The sequence below is a fragment of the Micropterus dolomieu genome, linkage group LG10, assembly GCF_021292245.1.
Source record: "Micropterus dolomieu isolate WLL.071019.BEF.003 ecotype Adirondacks linkage group LG10, ASM2129224v1, whole genome shotgun sequence".
NCBI classification, from domain to species: Eukaryota; Metazoa; Chordata; class Actinopteri; order Centrarchiformes; family Centrarchidae; genus Micropterus; species Micropterus dolomieu.
Window position 1 is genome coordinate 5,623,823 of NC_060159.1, and position 21,527 is coordinate 5,645,349.

The window sequence follows — 21,527 nt, forward strand, 5'->3', positions numbered from 1 at the left end:
ATTTAAATTCTTTTATTATTGTGGATCAGCCCCTTGCCAACCATTCACATCCATCCGCTGGTGAAAGGCACACTGTTCTTGGACAGCTCTCAGTATTTCAGCCGTTGATCAGATGTAATCACGCAATTTACATATCTTTCATTCCAACTAAACAACACATTTGTTGACTTAGTACGAATTACTTTCCCTCTCTTTTGTTGTGTTAATAATTGAAATCAGCAGCTTGTCGTGGTCGTTTGGAGATGAACCATGTGGCTAATCTTTATAAACAGATGTCTGCTTAAGAGTGCAGAATCTGTTGGCAAAGGACAAGAGTTTGGTGTTGGGATCGTTCTGGATTCCATTTGTAGTCAGGGTAGTATTGACCAGTCAGATTAAGTCCGCTATTGACTGCAAAACATGCAAACCCTTTCGTCAAGTCAAAGCTGCTGAAAGTGATACAAGCCAGTTAAAGTTAATCATTCCAGCTAATGAGTAATGAACACATGGTGCATTTAATCGGGGGGTGCTAGCTAAATGGCTAATTTTATTTCCTCCAGGCATGTGACCTGCCCTATTTTGACAAGAGACCTCTCAGCCGACCTTTTGGCCTTTACCGACTGGAGCCCACCTCGCCAACACAGGTACAGCCACACACAGAAACATGCCAATAACTTAACCACAACACGGCATATACATTTTTAGCGAAATGGAATCTGGTTGTTGATTTTCTCTTTTGCCATCATGCCAATCTATTCTGATCAGCGTTTCATCAATTATGTTGTTGCATATCTTCATATCTTTGGTTGCATGGAGCACTGATCTCCAGTACAGTCCAAAAAGAGGCCAAGTAGAGGTTCCTTCACCACAATTATACTCTGATTGCACGTCTTTAATTAGATGTCAGTATAAAGTAATCAGGCTGCATATCACTTATAAATTGATTTGATGCTTGATGTCATTGCTCATCCATTTTTTTGGTTGCTCCTGTGACCTCAGCTTGAATAATGTGTTTAACATCCACAATAATCAGCACTCCCTTGTAGGATCAACATCATAATGGTGGCAGATTTTATCACTTAAAGTTATATTTTGAAATGATGGGTCCTTGATTTCAGACAGTGATAGACAAAAGCCAGAATCTGGCAACTGTTGATTTTGCTAGCTTAAATGGCTGCAATAGGTGGTAGATTTGACTAGCTAGCCAGTTAAGCTAACTTTGGCTGCATGAGTTGGTTGAAGATGCAGGGGCAATATTACACAGTGCATGACGTGTTATCTGTGAATGGAGAATTTTAAATGTAATCCCTGGCAGTCACACTGGACTAGTGGGAGTAGGTAGTAAGCTAGTTAGCCGGACATAGCAGCGATTACAGCTTACATTATTATGTTTGTCACACACTGTTTAATTCATTCTTTACGCTTTTGCTCTTGTGTTTTCAGTCTTGGAAAGGCTGAAAAAGACACTATCACTACAGCCTTACACACACCACTTGAAGGAAGCCAAAGCTTGACAGGTCTAGTTAAGGTGGCTAAGCTATGACTGGACAATTGCTGTTTGTGGGAGTGGTTTGGCAAACCGTTAGTTGGTCAGCAAAATGGCAAAAAATTAGCTGGAAAACACAGTATAGGTGGAAAATGAGCCCTATCTGTAAAAGTAGAATTCCCATTTCTTTTCTTTCTCCTGAACTACACACATTCTGGACGCTTGCTGTTTCATCTCTTGACCTTGGTCCTTGGTCTTCCCACTTTCCCCCCCTGTCTCAGGATGACAGCGCGGCGCACAGCGAGCACCAGGACCCCATCTCTCTGGCTGTGGAGATGGCCGCCGTCAACCACACCATCCTGGCCCTGTCCAGAACCGGAGGGGTCTCCAATGACATCAAGACGGAGTCCCTGGAGGACGAATGAACTGCATACGAACTGGGATAGAGGAAGCGGATGAGAGAAATGAGTCGAGAGGGGCAAAAGGAGTAGAAAAGGTGGGAAATTTGGGGGGGGGGGGGCTTCAAAAAAAAAAGAGACCAAAATAATGCTACTTAGTAAACTTTCTGAATCTGTCCCTCAGCCAGCCCCCTGCCAGCTTTTCCTTCTCTCTAGGCTTCCCTCCTCCCACAAAGTCCATGTAAACAGTAATTACCCCTGCACCCCACCCTACCCAACATATTCAGACAGCTGGCGGAAGTGGGTCACTATACGTCCTCTGATGTCTGTGAAAATATTCCACGGAATGAAGAAAAGGGGGCTATTCAGGCCTTTAACCCCCAAAACAGGTGGTCCTCATCTGGGATTGTATCTCCCAGGTACTCCTTACCCTGAATACACTCTCTCCTCACAGGATACCTCTTCTCTCTCCTCTCCTCTTCCTTATTCCCCCTCTCCTTCCCTCTCCAGCCTGGTTGTCTGAGCCGATTCCTCAGTCTATCTCACCTCAGCGTCAACCTCAGAAAAATAACGTGTACTGTATATATAATATATATATGGTTCTCAGTCACACACTCACCTCATGGTGTGCTACCTACCTACCTACCTACATACATACCTAAATTCACTATTGCAGCCTCCAGCCATTGTCTGGGGACAGATGGATGGTGAGAGTTTCCTTCTCTCCCTCTCTGGCACCAAGGCGGTCAGAAAGGATAATATCGGCAGACAGAGCTGTCCAGTCTTCTACCCTGTCATTCCTCAGTGGAATAGCTTTTTGTTTTCCTAAAGTAGACCTGCTTATGGATGAAAACCACAAAGAAATCAGCTAAAAAGAAGTAGCCTTAATTTCATACAGACAGCAACGCCTTTTACTTTTTGCAGTATACGGCAGGTATTGTCCTTGACATCAAGGCGCACAATAAGTAAGTTTTTAGTACACATACAGAAAATGCCAGAATTAATGTTAAGGTCTATATCCAATAGAAGCAGTGGTTTTGGTTCTTTCACCTGCATTTCCCTCTGGATATACAATCATTTTGACTTGGTGTTTAGCTTCCCAGTGACACTATTGTTAAACACTGGAGGCTATGAGGATCAATTTAGGGTCAATGTGATAATCAAGCAAACTTAAGCTATCTAAGAAGAGGGATTGTGCTTTGTTTTAAATGTCGTCCATGCCAAAGGAAAAGACGTCATGAGCGAAAAGCTAAGAGGCTAAGCTAAGAAAATGGTGTTCACGATCATCCAAAGCGATTTCTACTAACTCCTTTGGCGTACGTAGGTTGTTCCTCATGCTCAGTGAAGCCTTTTGAGCCCGTGTGGCATCGTATGTGGGCTTGACACTACAGCAGGCCTGTATCAGTAAAGATAGGTATTAGCTGCCAGTTATATAATGATAAAATACCCCCCAAGCTATTTACTACTTGTTGTGTGACGCTGCCTCTTTATAATAGCCTAAAGAATGTGCTTTCAGAAGTTTTTGTTAATATCAGTGGTATCAAATTAGACTAAATCCACACTGGAAAAGTTTTAGAATATCAGAAGGACTTTTGAGGCGATATTTGTTTTTATTTCATCTATATAGCATCAAAGGTTAAAGCACCACTTTGAAGGGAATTGAAGACATTTAAAGTGGTGATATCGGAAATAATTTGCCCCGGTTGGAACTTTTCCAAAACCATCTTTGACTGAAGATCATCACAACGTCATAAGCAGAGACAAAGTGTAGGTCCTGTTTCTGGGAGCTCTCTAATTGTCAACTATTAGCGCTTTTCAGTCTAGGACTGTGATGTTTAAAGGAAGTTAAATTAAGAAGACTTTTTGAGAAATAGGTCTATTCACTTTTTTGCAAGTGAATAGGCCTTTTACTCATTTCAACGAGAAGATTGATACCACTATGTCTGTATGCGTAATGCAGTGCTAAGCTTAGCACAAAGACTGGAAGTAGAGGGAAATTGCTAGCCTGCCGTAGTCCAAAGGTAAAACATCTGCCCTCTTGCAACTCTAAAGCTCACTAATGAATTTTCAATAAAGCCATACAAAAAAGTCAAGTTGTGGTTATACGGATGGTTACGTGCTGAAAATCTTTTTTGGGCCAGACACGCCGACTTCCTGTCCTTTTTTAATACTTTTACACAAAAATATAAAGTGTTAATTAGTGAGCTTTTGAGGTTTTATTAAAAATATGTTTCCACCTTTGGACGGAGGCAGATGAGCTGTTTTCTCCTGCTTCCAGTCTGAATGCTAAACTAAACTGTGTCCTGGTGTTACAGTTAATTTTTTGTAGGGTTTAATCATACAAGGTACAAAGTGATAATTAGTAAGCTGTAATGTTACTAGGCGGATTCCTTTATTTACCTTTGGACAGAGTCAGGCTAGCTGCTTCCCCCGCCGTTTCCGGTCTCCTGGCTGTAGCTTCATATTTAGCATGCTGACATAAAGAGTGGTATCGATCTTCTAATCTAACGCATAGCAAAAAAGCAAATAAGCATATTTCCCAGAATGTCAAACTATTGCTTTAAAGGAGCCCCTGCCTTAGTGATGGTTTTGGAGAACTGGGAGAACATTCTACAAAGCAGGTTCAAACAAAGCAGTTAGACGGGAACTCTGAGACAGAACTCTCAGGTAATTCCTCATATATTAAACAGTCAGATACGGACATTGGTGACGTATTGTAATCTGGGATCTGGATCCTGCTTGTAGAATAGCTCCCAGCCCTGGGCTCTAGTGTAGTAAAAATTTAAATCTATTGCTTCTGTGTGTACGAAGCTGCAAATACAGTCACTCAGTACTGGGATATGTGTTTTAAAAAAAAAAAAAGGGTTGAAAGATAAACAATAAATATGTATTTATACTCATTTTTTATGGTAATGTAAAAAAAAATGACCTATGTTTTGAAATGAAACATGCTTTTATTGTTAAATTAATCATGCTTTTTTAATTTCTCCTGACATATTTTTATGTTATCATTTTAACAGTTTTTTGTACGTCATCCCTTATTTGACTGATCAACAGTCTCCCCCTGTTTTTGTCCGAGGTAGTAAGCTATTTTGTGAAATATGAACGACGATGCACCTTATTTGAAATAAGAATGGCTGTTGATAAGCTGAAAATGTAACCTTCCCTCCCCCGAGCCTTCGTTTGAAATGGCAAACATCCAATATACAATTATGGGGCTGGTGTGCAAAAAACCTTTCAGTACAGCTGCTTCACACACCATATGATATTAAATGCCCCAGTGTGTGCTGTTCTCTCCTTGAAATAACACCACACCAAACTCTATAGTGAAATCTCTCATTTACAATATGGCTTAAAGGGGTAGTTAAATTTACTACTACTACAATTACATTTTCTTATTACTAGATACTGACTCATTTGAATGAATGAAAATGCAGTGTTCCATTTTTGTTCTGTTGCCTTACTATTGAAGTTATTAGAAACGTAACATTGTGCTTAGATTATGCATTTTGACATGGAACAAAGGGGCTAACTGTGTGTTTGGTTACTGACTAGGGCAGGGCAATATGGCCAAAAATGTTATCACGATAAAAAAAAATTCATATCATTCGATTTCGATAACTGTCAAATCATTATTTATTTCAAGTTTAAGAAACCAGATGAGTAATTCAGTCCTGTTTCCTAAACAAAATAAATCTTAATATAAAGTTAAGAGCTAATTTGTCTAGATTCTAATGAATTATATGAATTACATTTATTGAACATTTGTTATATTGTTATTAAGGGAAAATTATCACAATAATTCTCATTAGTTTTATTGCCCAGTCCTACTACTGATACTAAAATACATTTTAAATAAGGAGGTAAATTATTCCTTCAAGACATGAGACCAGAGATCTAAAGAGGAGCAGAGACTAATTCTTAGAATTGACTCACGCTATGATGTTGACAAAACATTATTTTAAATTAACAGTATTTAATACTTTTACTCTTAGTTAAAGGATTTTTCCTATGGAGTTTGGTGTGACATTCTATCTCTATACACGAATTATTGTATGTTGGAATTAGTGTAATAAGACGTCCGTGGAAGGAAAAGAGATCATTTAGAGATTATTCTCTCTATAAGACACTTAAATGAATTGCCTTAGTGTTTGAGAGATGCCATGGCCCAATTAGCAAGTACAAGTTTTAATCCTGCAGTATTTTATGTGAGCGTTCAAGCTTGACAGAACTGTTCATAGGGTGGAAGAAAGAACCCTCAGGTGCTCAAGGAGTAAAGATTCTGTGCTTTTCCAAGAGAGAACTGAAAACAGATGGATCTGAATTACAGACTGATCCCTGAAACAGGCTTTCCCCACCCAGTGTTGTGTGTACTCCAGTGGTAGTGTTACTCTGAAGGGGTGTCCTCCTGTGGTGTGTCAGGGTCAACATGTCTACATGTCCTTCTGTGTCCCCAGTGAAAACACCATCCACTTCATCCCAATATAGCTCAGAAAAAGAGGACTGAATGCTGTTGTATCAATCTCAAATCTAGTTATGTTCAAAATTACTGTATTGCCCATTTCAGAATTTAGTGCCTTTTTTGGACAGTAGACTGTTCTGTAATTAAGATGTAGTATATATACATTTTTTTGTACAGTTTCTTTGTTCATTTTTTAACTTGTGTTTATTTTAGTATGATATATATAATGTACAAGAGAATAAAGCTATATCAATGAGACTTCAAGGTTTACTTTGTTTGTTACGGATATCTGTACTTGGATTCATCACACATTGGTTGACTAGAGCAAGAATGAAGTTTATTTAACAATATAAAAAGTTGATTTTGCTTTTCATTATCAATATCATGTCTTCATCTTTAAATAAATACACATTCAGGCAGTCATATATAAGGTCTTATTTTCCAGGGGGGAAAACGTATACTAAATGCATTACAACCAAAATAATCCTAATCAGGTACAAATCAACAGGTTCCCAAATGCACAAAGTTCAAAACTTGCATAAACTCATCTTGCTTTAAAATTAAGTAACTTCCAATCAATCTTGACACACTTGCTTGGAGACAAAGTGTTAAAAAATGAACTAAGTTTTATCCTAAAACAGTAGAAATACACATTCAAGAGCTAAAATAAGCTCCAGTTAAACAGTTTAACCTACCAGCAGCACAGAATTTGGTGTTATATCACTAAGGCACATTCGCTGAGTAGTAGTCGCAATATTTCAAGGCACAATAATTAAAATAGTCATACAGTCCAATCCAACAACACCAATATGTATAAAGTAAGTTGATGCATGCAAACATGCACAATATATTTTGAACAGTAGAAATATGAGCACATGAAGGTGTTTAACCTGGTTCAGTGTACAGTAACACAGTGCACTTTAAATTTATGTTTAATAACACATAACCCCATCTGCAAATATACTTTTATATATAACTTACTAAGAGAAAAAAATAACGTGCTGATTTTGAGACAGTCCTTTGATTGTAATCTAATTTCACTGGAATAAATCCATTACAAAATGAGACGTCTACCCATTAACATGGAAGAGAAATTGCAATTTGCATCTAAATATCTAAAAACATTCACATTTTCTGATAGTAATTGAAAAATATTGTAAATTCTAAGTACATTAGGTAGAGAAACCGTCCTTTAACAGATGATGAGTGATGAACATCTGATGGGTGAGATGGTTCCCTTTGTCAATAGGAGTGTGGAGTGACTCTTGTCCCAAGAATTTGCCCAAATAAAACACTATTATATTGTCACTCTTTCTAAAAGCTTACCCTTTCATCAACCAACTGCTGCATGTGGGTAATCCAGCAATTAGCCTTTTAGCAGACACTGAACTTCTCAAGTGTTCCATGACTTGCGGTTCTCTCCTCTGCTGCGGACAGTTAGTGCCGCACCACCTTCACCTTTGGCCAGAGCGGTAAGGGCTACCAGGTTCGGGCTGGATCCAGACAGATTGGCACTACGGCGCTTTTGCTGCTGCTGTTGCTGCTGGCGACGGCGCTTGCCGCCACCCCGGCTCACCCTGTCTGGCTTTACCAGCACGCCGTAACCAGGGTTACAGCGGAAGTAATGTTTGCCACCCACTGAACCGTCATTCTTCCCTGGATAAAGACACAACGGATTGTTTTGAGATTCCGAGTGGCAATCGAACTAAGTATAATGTACGTGACAAATGCAATAAGGTCAACTAAAATCCATCAAATAGCAACAGGATTGGGTGCTTTTGTACTCACCTGCTGGTACCTCCAGTTCCACTCCCACCCAGGTACCCTCTGCAAAATCCGTGGGTCCAACATAACGGACGATGCCGCTCTTATTTGTTCCCACAGTCACAAACTCCCCTTCTTTCAACCACTCAGGAAGAACTGCAGAGGCAGCTGAATCCCCTTCCTCAGAGTCGGAAATAATTTCCAGGCTTTCCATCGGCACAGAGAGGTTAAGTCCTGCCCCAAGGCTGCTGGCCCGGCCCACCTGCGTAAGCTTATCCTTCTCCTTCTCCTCCTCCCCCAGAATACGCTGAAAGGACTTGAGGCCTGAAGACTTCACTTTCTGGATCTTGAAGGGGTTTGCCACCGAGGCATCAGGTTTGGAAGGCTGAGCACTGGCCAGAAAAGGAGCTGGAGAGGCTTTTCTAGATGCAGGTGCTTCCTCTTGGACTTCATGTGTGGTTGAGGATAAAGTTGGGATGGAGGTGCCATTTGGGTTTGAGTCCTCAGAAGTGGCTTGTTCTCCAGATGGGGCAGGCGCTGGAACCAAGACATCATCGGACACAACTGAGGTCAAGTCTGGAGCTTGATCTTGAGCGCTGCTGAAGGTTGTTTGGTCTTGCTCGGGCTGCTGTGGGGCGATTGTTTCAGACTGGCTTTGACCTTCTTGTGCAGGCGATTGTGTTTCATAGTGAAGTGACAGTTCTGGTTTTGAGTGGTCCGTTTCTGAAAATTCTGTCCGTTTGGTTTCATTCTCTTGTTCTAACAAGGAATCTTTAGGTGGCTCAGAGTTGTCCAGTTCTTCTGATCCAATAAGGCCAATTGTCGAGTCTTGCTTTTGTTTGGTCTGGCATGGTAAGTCTGATTCTGCAACTGAATCAGGCTTTCCTTGCTCCTCCAACTGGACTGATGGAGCCTGATTTGGTTCTTGTTGACTCAGGTTTGTGTCTGATGGAGTACAGTCAAGTTTGAACGGTGGCAAGTCAGTCCTCTCTTGAGCTGCGTTATTGTTCAAAACCAGCAGTGACTCCTGAGGCTCTGATTGGTCCCTGAGAAAAGATTCAGGATAAGTGTCATATTGTGTCACTTTATTGTCCTCTTCCTCTTCATTTGGCACCGCCTCAAAGCCGGACGACGGAGGCAGGTCCCAGCTCAGTGTGTAGACTTCTGACAGAGTAGCTGCAGATATGCTAGTCGAAATGTATCCGCTCGATGCTTCGCTGACAGGGCTGGGGGCGGAGTCTTCTGTCTCTGGGATGATTGGCGGTGGGAGGGGCACAGATCTGGGGCTCTCTGTTTGGAGGCTGGGAGGAATGATTTCCTCAATGGGAACCTAAAATGGAAACCATGGCAACAAAGGTATCGGTGACCCAAAATGTCAAAATCTCCAAAGTTAGGTCTTAATTCTGACCGTTCCCTTGCATTAGACCCACGCTCTTTTATTTTACAAGTTGAAGTGTTCTCTGCCAGACCAAACCCACTTGTAAAACAAGTGGAAGTGGAAGACAACAGTGACGCCACCCTAGCATTTATGTTTGTCGTGTCTCTGTCTGCCTGGCAAATGTTTTGGTCTCAACCAACTCCTGAAGGAAATATCTGGCTCTTTAGCTGCTAAATGCTCAACTATGTTCACAAACTAGTTGCTAACTTTGTCTGTCTGCAGTTTGGTGCTTAGCCATGTAGCATACAGTCAGTTTATCTGAGATTTTTCACTGAAATAAGCTGCTTTCAAGTGTTTTCCAACAAATATGCATGCGTTACATTTTTTTTGCCCTTTTTCCCCTCAACAAAACAAATCTCTTTATAGAAAAATGAAGTGCTGATTTGTTCTTGATTCAGATTGATAACTTAAACATTTATTGAACATTTTTGTAAATGCTCCGTACTTGTATAGCGCCTTTCTAGTCTTTTCGACCACTCAAAGCGCTTTTACACTACATCTGCATTCACCAGTCACACACATTCATACACTGAGCCTAAGTGCTCAAACGGAAACTAACATTCACACTCACTCATACACTGGCGGAATAGCCGCCAGGGGCAATTCGGGGTTCAGTATCTTGCCCAAGGACACTTCGACACGCAACCAGGGGGAGGCCAGGGATTGAACCGCCGACCTTCCGATTAACGGCCAACCCGCTCTACATCCTGAGCCACAGCCGGATGGATAATTATTGTTATCACTTTCAAGTACAGCTGAGAGTTTGGTGATGATTCTTTGTGGGTTCATCATTACAAGTGACCTCTTTCACATTATACATAGCCTTTGATCCACTGTTAGCATAAAAATATTGATAAGAGCAGCTTTAAATAGATCTCTACCAACCTTTAAAGACAACACAAAGCCACATAACTATGAGTCTAATTGAAGCAACTCAGTGGATCGTTACCAACCTTCTCTCCCAGTCACTGCGTAACAAAACGAAAGTGCGAAAGTCACACACAGAAACATAAAAGCAAATAACTGACACCATCTCAGTGGCGACCGCAACCCATAAACCCCATTTAGGCTCTCAATTAAATCTGAAGGACATAATAAATACAAGAATACAACAAACTAGTCATAAAAGCAGTGTAGTTATGACAATTCATCAACTTAAAAGTCTGATAAACTGCCTGTGTAGTGTGATTCTTGCACCATCAATTCTTCAGAATATCCTGTTTACAAATGTGTTTGAGTGTGGAGGCTTTTTTTGTTGTTCCTGCTAAGAAAATACGCCTTTTCCAAGATAACAAATGCATGGTGTGGTCACACCCAGCAAGTCAGATAATCAAGAACACACCATATTTTAAATATAGTTCACATCCCTGGATTCCCAGACCATATAGATCCATCTGGGGTTGGAGAACTTACTGGCTGCTGATGTTTGCTCATGCCCTCTTCAACACTGGCTGACTGCACCATGATGCGAGGCAAACTCTGTGACGGGAGGGGAATTCAAAAGATGTTCAGTTAATGACGTTTTAAATAAAACAATCTTCAGTCTGTAAATTGGCACTGCGCATTTGTCTAGCAGAATTCAATATGTAATCATGAGCAAGTCTGTGTCTTTTCAGTCCAGTCCAACCTGGAGATTAGATATTAATATAAGCCTGTAGAGTTCCAAACCTGTTCATTACACAGTGTGCACGACGTGGTGATTAGCTGCTGTGAGGGAATTAAAAAGCTCAGACTTCAGCATGACAGTAAGACAGAAAACAGAGCCTGTGGGGAAAAAGTTAATCCACGATGCTAAAAAGATGACAGATTCTGTAGGCTGAACATCATCCTGTACTGCTTTCTCTGGCAGCCTCACAGAATACTAAACTGGGATAACTAACTAGGCCAGTTGGCCATCTGTTACAATATACTGTATTCGGACTGCACAGAACAGATATATTTGCATATAATCAGTTTAGAACATGATTATATTAAAAAAGGAGAACAATATTAAATTTATTGCAGTGATCAGCAGTCACGATGTTGATATGAGATGCAGGAAGTGTAATACAAATATTTGTTCATCAGATCACTCAGACAGATAATCATGATAAACTGGTAAAACAATCAGGATAATTGCACCATAATTATAATTGCACCCATCATCATTTATCCCTATTCAGTATTCTAGTTACCTCTTTAACACTCGCTATGATCAGGCAGATTAAATATTGTGTGTGATGTGCTTCTTAACATTTGTTTTTTTGAAGAGGGTAAAAAAAAAAAACCTCATCTTACTAATACTTGAGATATTTGAATATGTTTAATAAATTAGGACAATTGTTTGAGCGTGGATATTCATCAGGATGATTGTTTGAGTCATGCATCACATTCAGAGGGAATTGACCGTCATCCTTCATTCGGTTTGATTTGGGTTTCTTTGTACTTTTGCTCTGAGCAGAACGATAACCTACACGGACAACATGTCTGCCATCAGAGAGCAGGTCAAACACATCTATCCTATCCCTCTCCGGCCAGTAAACCTGTAAGTCAACACAACACGTCAGTTGCACAAGAACAGACGCCTCTTCTTTCATTTCATATGGACAAATACATGCTGTGTTTTCATTATACAAAAAGCTTTAAAGGGGAGACCTATTATGCTTTAGCACATTTTATGTCTTATCTACAATGTTACAATGTTGGATATTCCTGTTAAACATGGTCAAAGCTTCAAATAATGAGGTTAAAGTATTTAAAAGAAATCCCTGTGAACAAAACCCTCAGATTTCCTCCTGTTCTGAATGCTCTGTTTTGAACTGTTATTTCTACCAAGAGCTCCGTTCTACGACACATGGAGCTAGACAGAGCCGGTATTCCATATATGGTCATTTGCTCCGCACAGCAATGGCACAGCAGCGCTCAGTCTGTCTGTACCGCTCAGTCTGTCTGTACCGCTCAGGGCAACAAAAGCCTGGTAACATGCTTCAAGTCTTGGACAATCAGAAAACAGTGGGCTTTGACAGAGGGGGGGGGGGGGGGGCTTAAAGAGACAGGAGCATCTACAGCTTGTTTCAGACAGAGGCTGAAATGAAGGCCAGTATAAGATAGAAAATTATTTTGTTGAACTTTTGAATCATGCAAAGCTGCTATACAGGAGTCACAGAACTACAATATAGGACTGGAAAAGCAGGTTAATAGGTCTCCTTTAAAAAGGGATCACAAAACACTGTTTATCTGTCAGACAGATCTATCATTTGTCTTCTGCAACCACAACAAAGTCAAAATTCAAGTCATCATAGGCACATTGCTGGTCAACATGATAGTCTTTCTGGTCCCTGAATGTTGACCACAAAATTTCCTTTCAAATCTGTGCATTATTTCTTAATATTTAACAAATCCTACTAACAACCATTGCCTATGTTGCCAAAGCCTGGTACAGTGTACTGATCTGTGCCAGAGAGCTCTGTTGTTGTCCAAAAACACTTCATCGAGACACGTCGTGGCTGACGCCTTAAAAAAAATACTGTCTAATGTCCATAATGCGTTATAAACATACTTATAATGGGTTATTCTGTGCTTATTGCTAAATGTAATTATAGTTATAAGCACCCATAAACATTAATAATGCTTTATAACAATAATCATAACACATTATTAAGCATGTTATAATGAGTTATAAGGTCAGGTATCATAATGCTTCATAATTGCAGGTCACTCACTGAGATTTATTTTTTTGCCAGCAATTCTGAAGTCTTTATAAAATGCTTATAATAATTATACATAGCTACAGTATAATGCATTATAAGTATGTTTATAATGCATTATACACATGGGTGTCACAGAAAGTGTTACCAAATACTCACTTACTACTGCGCTCCTGTTTGATTAAAGTAAAGTAAAACTATAGTACCTAGCTGTTTTAGCAAATTACCCAGCAGCTCTGTGAGGCCGTACTGTAGGGTCCTCTGAGCTAACAACATGCTAACCTAATCATGTCACCAGACATGTAGAACTTTGTAAATGGGATTTGTTAAGTGCAAACTGCAATGACTCACTCATCTAATTTATGTCAACAGCCTGCTAATATTTGCCACACTCGAGGCTTTTTGTTTGTGTGTTGACCTTTCTAAACATCTGTGGCGGGCAGGGTGGAGGGGAACACTAACTAGAGCGATGCCCTCAAACAATGCACCAACAAGGCCCGACGGGTTTCCATTTCACCCAAACACCACGGCACACGAGTTCCCTGATTAGCTTCCCTCCGCGGTTCAAAGCGCTAATCAGTCAAATCAGATGCTGTAGTGTTTGGCTGCAATGAAAAAACTGCAGACTCCCGGGTCTCGATGGCACATGATTGGGGATTCGTGGATGAGGAGGTGGAGAAGGAGCGGGGGCGACAAGGTTCACCTGCTCCTAATTAACCCTCCTCCACACACAGTGTGCTCCTGTCTCAATGGGGGCTGTTTGTGGAGTGTCAAACGTTATACAGCATGTCAGTCACTTCGGAGACACCAAAAGCGTTTGTTCTGTATGTGCAGACAAGTTTTGATTTAGCGAGCATAACGTGATGACTCAGAACAGTCACTTTTCTTCTTACAAGTGTTGGAATATTCCAATTTTAAGATGTTTACTGGAACATTTAAACCAAGCAGGGGCAAAACACAATGACTGATATTCATCCATGGTGTTCGTGAGAATGCTGTTAACAATTTCTTCAGTGTTTTCATAGGAATATTTTATTAATTTATATTGATTCATCCACAACAACATGAACAATCAGTTGCAGTGGTTTCAAAAGGTTTGTGTTCACAGCTTAACCAAAAGAGGCCTTAAAGGGGCCCTCCAGCAATTTAGTATTGCACTTAGTGTTGCGTATCGAGAACCAGTTCCAAGCTGGAACAGTTACCAAATTTCCAAGAACCGACACTTACTTATACACTTGCTTATCGGTTCCTAAGTTCTTGCATATTTCAGTCACGCTCCCGATTGACCTGCAGTGAGCATTTTACAGTCCATAAAAGTGGCACTTATCTGCCTGGACCTGCTACGCGGACCTAATCTCAGACACCGCCCTGAGGAAGGCAAGATGAATGAAAAGGTTTGGTGAATAAGGTGTACTTGAGAAGAGTTCTGCCTCAAAACCTTGACAACATGATGAGGTCTACACAAAAGTGCACTTCTTTTATTCCTCATTCCATGATTATGTTTATCACCTCCACTTTTGTAAACTTCTGAAAACCACTCATCTAGGGCACTGAGGCATTTATACGCTTTATCTAGTTATTATTTGTGTGCCATCTACATACGCTCTGTTTCCATGGCAACAGAAAAAATAGGACTAGCTGCTGATGAGCAGAGGGGATATTTAGATTCAGGCTGCAGTGATGCATAGAAACTTTAAATCCCTGATAAGACGGCGAGCAGAATACAAGCTTAAATCCAGAGCTGACTGAAGGAGCGTACCTGCTGATGGACAGCTGTCTGGTCTCCACTATCTTCCTTCCCACCAGGAAGCAGAGACTTCAGCAGCTTGGGTACGGCCTTCACTGGAGGGAGATAAGAGGCAGCAAAGCCTGAATGCGCTGGTGGAGAAAAGAAGAGAAGAAGAGCAGGAGGTTTCAGGAGCAGAGATGAAGAAAGCGAGGGCAGGAGGAAGAAGGAAAGCAGGAGAAGAGGCAGAGAGGAGAGAAATTGAGAAATGTGCTGGCAAAGAGAAAAACAAGTGCCAAATTAAGATTCAGAGCAAACGGACAGATATAGTTGTCCCCAGGCTGAAACAAAAGCAGAGCTGATTCTGACATCAAAGGCAGCAAATATGGAAAGATAATTCAAAGCCAGATAAAGAATCCATTTGAAGATAAAGGTTTTATCAGTCGTACCTGTCTCTGGGTTCAGGTTCTGGGATAGGGCGCTGGGCAGAGTGCGTCTAGACAAAGGAGGCGCCACAGAAAGGTCCTGGTGACTCTCCCAGCCCTGCACACACAAAAGGGAAAGACACAGGAGGATGTCACACATGTGGCTTTACAGAGCATTTCAATAATCTGTGACCTTTAGCAGCCTCTAATGGTGACCAGAAACATCTGCAACAACACTGCAGCAGTTACAACAACCACTTATTCGCTACCTGTTGCTTTTTTTCACCATTTATCCAATACCTATATCAACAATTTATCCATTATGTTTAGCTGATTGTTTCAACTGTTTATCCATTACTTTTAGCTATTTTTACCATTTATGCACTACCCTCAGGTTTTTCACCCTTAGTCCAACACTTTTAGCTAACTACTTCAACTGTTTCTTCATTACCTTTAGCTAACTGTTTAGACTTGCTCTCTCAATTGCAACATACAATGTAACATACAGTTGACTCACTATGTGGAAATGTTTTTTCAACAAAATCGTAACTTAAATTTTTTTCAAATGAGTGTAGCTTTAACCTTTCCATACCCCCTGGCAACCGTAACCCCTGGTGTACCCTGGTTGCAAATCACCAATGTGCAGTGTTTTCAGTTGTTGTCATATTTTTAGTGCATCTATGGTAAATATGAATGTTATGTTTTAGATTTATTTTGCTTTACATATAATTTTACATATACTTAAGCCTAAATATTGAAGTTACTGACCGGAGAAAATTGCTTTTCTACGTAGATGACACTTTACTGGATCTTCTTTCTATATGTATTTGAGTTATGAGTACTACTACTAAAGTGTGATGTTTCCTTGTGTCTGGACAGGTAAAACTTGCCAATATTTCACAATAAAAAGCAAAGAGTAGAGAAAAGTCATAACAAAGAAATAACTTGAGAAGCACGTATATTGTTTTCCTTTTTCCTATCTTGTATCTCGTCACCCCTCAGGTTTTTATTTGGACTCCTTTAAAAGGGGTCTTTTCTATAGGCTGAGAACCACAGGATGGACTTGAAAGAATTAAAATGAGCATTTGGACCATGGTGGAATGCTCATTTTTGTTTGCTAAGTTTTGAAGCATCACCTCAGAAAAATCAAGTCCCGCTATGGAATATTTATAATATATAACTACTGGACAGAATTAATGCATCACCCTGGAGACAATCTTTCAAATGAGAAATACATAACTACTTAAACAGAAAACTCATATGAAAAATAGAACTGTAAGAGTAAGACATGATAAATAAATGGCTGACATGATTTATGTGTCTCACCTTGTAGTCATTGAGCTTATGAGTGGAGCAGTAGAGATCCAGACTGCTGGCTGACAGCTGGTTAAAGGGTTAGAGCCAGGGTGTTAGTGAGACAGATGAACACCATGGGAAGAAGGAAATTTATTAAGATACAAAATCTGAACCCCAGAATACTACACTCTGTCTTGTGGTTAGCAGTGGTATAAAAAGTGTGAGGAAACACCAGCTCAGTTCAGTGTGGTTAGAAAATGAAGAGTTGAGTTTGTGAAAGTGATGTAAGAATCCTAGATCTATTCAACAGAGAGACTTTACTGGAAACACATGGAATAGATGGATAGTTAGCTAGTATTCTTATCTGGACAGGTTTTAACCGCCTCATGTTAATAAAACCTGAACTATTCCTTGAATAGGTTTGGGCCAAAAAATTTAACTTACCCGGTCTCTTAACCGGTTAATGTTTGGAGAGCTCAGGCAGCGTCTGGGAGCTTTCCCTCTGACCGCCAGCTGTTCCCTCACAGCCACCTCCTACACACACACACACACACACACACACACACAGACAGACAAATTATGTATTTTATGGAAACACTCTCACTCAGTATTTCTAGGTATATGCTTTGTATTGTGTGAATTAAGCAGCTCTGTTTGTTGCTTGTTCTTTTTTTGGCAGGGTAGAAAGGAAAATGTTCCCCTTCTGACATTTTCCAAAATTGCATAAAGAGTGAAAATAGACAATGAGGATTTAATAGGCTCATGCGTCGGAGAAATATCAATCAAAGGAACCTGAATAAATGAGAGATTGGTCAGACATTTAGATATTCTGAACTAAATGATGCTAAATACCAAATTAATTAATATGGTTGCTCCAACGGCAACGGTGGTGCGTGCATGCATGCAGATACCCTGTTTTTCATCTGTTTTCTCCAGCTTTATTGCTGAAACAGGTATTGCCTATGACAGAAATACATAAAAAGAAGCCATGGTTTCGGATTAAATAGCAGTGGACCTTAGACGATCCACCGGACCAGGCACCACAGCAGTTGCAGTGATCGCCTAGAGGAGAGGAATGACAGCCAGGACAGGAGCCATGCTGGCCCAACTTGGACTTAAGACTGCTTCTAAAGGTCCGGTCTAGACATAATGGGACTCAGGTTGACCAAGCAATGGAAATCAGAGACTGTTGTGCCCACATCTTTAAAGACACCGACTTATCAAGCACTCTTGGGCGGACCGTCAGCAAGATGAGAGGAGGCGGACTCTGTGCTTTACATCGATGATGTTTGGTGCTTACAGTCAAAATGGATGACATTGGATGTTTCCCAAATGTCAGACTTGTTTTTATGTGTAGATGAAACCATATTATCATCTTGTTGCTGCGGTTCACATTCACCCCACACGCATATTTAAAAAATGCACTGCAGAATGTTCTGGGTGAGTACGTATATGTACATATTATAGAAGTGGTTATAAATAATTATTTTTAACTTGTTTTATTTTATGTTACCATATTTTAATACCCATTTGTTAAGTTCTGTGTGTGTAGCATGAAGGGACTACAATCTTTTCGTTGTACAACCCTGTGTTGTATAATGATAAATAAACTACTCTGATACCTTGATGGTTTTAATTTTTGGAGCTTCATGTCACAGCTACACAGACGAGATTCACATGTGTTAATGCCCTGTATTTTCCGACCTGTCTGAGTCTGTCCAGGGTGAGGATGTTCTCCACAGCAAGGACGCTGCGGAGGTATTTCTCTATGGCCGCCTCACTGTCAGCCGACTGGTCGTTCTCGGTGCTGGCAGCCAGCCTGGCCAACATCTCCCTGTCCTCTGGACCATGGATGTCCTGTGGGAGCAGGGAGACAGATTGTCAAGGGGCAGGCACCTCCTAATGTGCTTATGTCATAACATGACTGCAGGTAGAATCTATGAGCTGCGAAAGCTGGAAATGTAAACTACAGTACACCGGCATCCAGCCTCTGACCAGCAGAATGCTTCTCTGGTTATTTAGAAAACCTATCCGATCAGCATGAAGTATTCAACGATGCTGTGTAAAAAGGACACATTTTAGCACTTGCACGTGATCATTTGCATCATGCAGAACAGTACACCCTGTTCTTGAAAGCTGCATGTTCAAGGTCAATTTCTAGAAAACTAAGTGCACCAAAATGATTGTTAAACCAGGTTTTACTTATAAATGTGGGTAAATTAGACAATGACAGTGACATTCAGACATTGAGACAATAGTGCAATGAGCAGAGTGCAAAGGATAAAAAATACACATACAAATAAACTACAATCTATCTACATTGTTTATGGTTTATAGTGTGTGGATATGTGTTCTCTATACTGTAGCATGTGTGTGATTTCATTATTGTATTGTAAGTTAGAACATCATGAGCAATGTACAAATCCTGAGTCAGATTCTTTGTATGTGTACACATACCTGGCTATAAAGCTGATTCTGATTTAAAAGCAACTCTCCACATCAGTTGGACCTGACTAAGCTCTCTTTGTTTTCGGGACCATTTAAATCCATTGTTGAGAATATGACTAACCACATTAAATGTTTAACACCTTACTAACATGTTTTCTTTTTAATATTAACCTAGGAGGAGGCTAATAGGGATTCCGACTATGCTCATCCCTGCTGTAACTTTATGACTCAACACAACATGTTGCAATGCTGTTGATGGGCTTTCATTAATAAGGGCATCAATATGGGTTGTTCTATATAATTTAAAGTCTAAAAAAATAACATTTGCATATTAACTTAGTGGCCAATCACCATTCCATGATATTTATTGTAGTAATATATTGATGAAAGATGAAATTCACCTTTCTCACCATTCTCCTGCATAAAATAAGAATTTACAGCATTATTTGCTGTAGTTATGGGGCACCAAAGTTTTTCTAATTTGTTCACTGGTCAAACAGTTTGAGTTCTGTTTCTGCTAGCAGCTACTTTGCATCTATCTTTCAAAGCGATAGATGTGTCCGTTTTTACAAATATGCAGTTGCAGACATACCTCTGGTAATTTTCTTTCTTTGTAACAAATAATTTTGTAGCCCTGTACTTACCCCTGGAATGTTAGAAACAATTTCAAAGGTGACCCCACAGCCGGGGATGGTGCTGCGCTGAGACATCCTCTTCAGCAGGCTCTGAGCAAAACCCTGCAACACAAATACACGACCACATTTTCTCTTTACAAGTGGACATGCTATTATATAGGCGAGAAAGCAAACTGATTGTGTCCTCTTGCTCCTTGCCATTATGTCCCGGGGCCACTCACCTGTTTCCCGGTGACGTTGACGCAGATCCGTTTCCTGAGTACCAGCTGCATGTGGGCCGGGTGGCTCAGCTGTACCACCGTGCTGACCGTCAGGTAGGCCCTTTGGTCAGCCGATGTCACGCGACTGAGCTGGGGGCACTCGTGGACCGTGGAGTCCCAGGAAGCTTCCACCTTCACCTGGACAACATTAAAATGTATGGGAAATGAATGTCTAGGGCAGAGGTCACTTATAGGTGGACCGCGGTCCGGATCCGGACCCAGCCGCCATCCTCTCCAGCCCGCCGACCTACAGCTAATCTATTATTGAGACTTACTACCTCGTGACGGAGCATTTCTATTTCAACCCGCGCAGCTTTTCTAGCATTTACTGTACTGATGTAGCAGCAAATGAAACTCACAGACCAATTGCATGTGCTCTAAGACTACACTTGGTTGAGACACTTCAAGCTACACTTTTTATTTCATTTATTTCTGAAATTGAGCACTTTATTTTGGTTTACTTTAATTTAGATTTTATTATCGGAGTAGTATTTATTTATTATCCCTTTAGTTTGATGTGAAAATTAAATAAATATTCTGGAAATATTATTTGATTTGACAGTCAGTTGTTGACTAAAAACATATGTTGATACAACTATATGTTATGGTACTGAATGATAACGCAAGTTAGTCGTTATGAAGTTCCGGACGTTTGCTTCGGGAAAATTTCTCTAACTGGACCTCTTTGAATTCTAATTGAATACCCGTGGTCTAGGGTAAATGGTTCAATCCGCTATCCAGGTGGTACATTTGAGATATGCAAAAGAAAATAGAGGGATAAGAGATTTTATATATATATATCTCTATCTCTCTCTCTCTCTCTCTCTCTCCACACTCGGAATATCAATCGTCACCTTACCGCTGAATCATAGCGTCTAACAATATGAAGGTCAAAGAAGTCCTCCTCCTCCTCCCCACTGAGTAACGCATCCAGCCCCCCAGCCAAAGGGGCTGAAAGACTGGACTGGAAATCATCAGCTGGAGGGGAAAAAGAAGGCAGGTTCAATTGTTTTTGGGACAGCAGAGGATTTGGCCAAATTACGAGCACAAAAGAAGGCGAGGAGCAACATACCACTGAGATCTAGGAACAGGACAGGAATGTGTGTTTCCATTCCAGGGACAGGAACCCTGTGGAGAAACAGTACCGTCAGCACACTGAACATCTTGTCTGTTATCCAGAGAGGCTGACAGCCCCCTCCACTCATCCTGACTAGTAATAAAATAGCTGTCCTCAAGCAACGCCAAGCATTTAACATCCAACTGAGTGCAACTGAGTTACTGATGGTGTGGCAGGTTTTTTTGACACAGACACACCGATCAAGCACCATTCCCTTAATTCCACTGCTGACGCTGTTTGATAGGCTTTCCTTTATGGATCCCTGAAAGCAGAACTTAAGTCTCTTAAAGTTCTTCTTTTTACTCTTCACTGTAATTTTCATTAATGAAAACTTCCTAAAATATGGGCCAGGATGCGTATCCTTTAATCATTTAAGGCATTCATCATGTTTACGCAGGTCATTTACA

The 21,527-nt window shown here is 40.6% G+C and overlaps 2 protein-coding genes across 8 annotated transcripts in view; one reads left to right on the forward strand and one right to left on the reverse strand.

The window, feature by feature from the left end:
* The window catches only part of hmbox1b (homeobox containing 1 b), a 23,597-nt gene extending 17,014 nt beyond the window's left edge, over positions 1 to 6,583 (forward strand). For all 4 annotated transcript variants that reach the window (XM_046060428.1, XM_046060427.1, XM_046060424.1 and 1 more), the window contains exon 10: positions 1,747 to 6,583. In XM_046060428.1, coding sequence (XP_045916384.1) covers positions 1,747 to 1,890 — 144 coding nt within the window. In that variant the 3' untranslated portion in view covers positions 1,891 to 6,583. The remainder of the gene's footprint in view (positions 1 to 1,746) is intronic.
* A 57-nt stretch (positions 6,584 to 6,640) lies between these two features.
* LOC123977604 (kinesin-like protein KIF13B) overlaps positions 6,641 to 21,527 on the reverse strand; it is a 44,578-nt gene continuing 29,691 nt past the window's right edge. Inside the window, exons 33-42 of one of the 4 annotated variants that reach the window (XM_046060420.1) lie at positions 19,965 to 20,141; positions 19,753 to 19,845; positions 18,365 to 18,517; positions 17,105 to 17,194; positions 16,691 to 16,747; positions 15,389 to 15,482; positions 14,973 to 15,055; positions 10,941 to 11,006; positions 8,114 to 9,419; positions 6,641 to 7,981 (exon numbers count right to left, since the gene is read on the reverse strand). In XM_046060420.1, coding sequence (XP_045916376.1) covers positions 7,719 to 7,981; positions 8,114 to 9,419; positions 10,941 to 11,006; positions 14,973 to 15,055; positions 15,389 to 15,482; positions 16,691 to 16,747; positions 17,105 to 17,194; positions 18,365 to 18,517; positions 19,753 to 19,845; positions 19,965 to 20,141 — 2,382 coding nt within the window. In that variant the 3' untranslated portion in view covers positions 6,641 to 7,718. Of the gene's footprint in view, positions 7,982 to 8,113; positions 9,420 to 10,940; positions 11,007 to 14,972; positions 15,092 to 15,388; positions 15,483 to 16,690; positions 16,748 to 17,104; positions 17,195 to 18,364; positions 18,518 to 19,752; positions 19,846 to 19,964; positions 20,142 to 21,527 lie in introns of all 4 variants that reach the window. The other 3 variants (XM_046060419.1, XM_046060422.1, XM_046060421.1) reach the window with 3 other exon arrangements.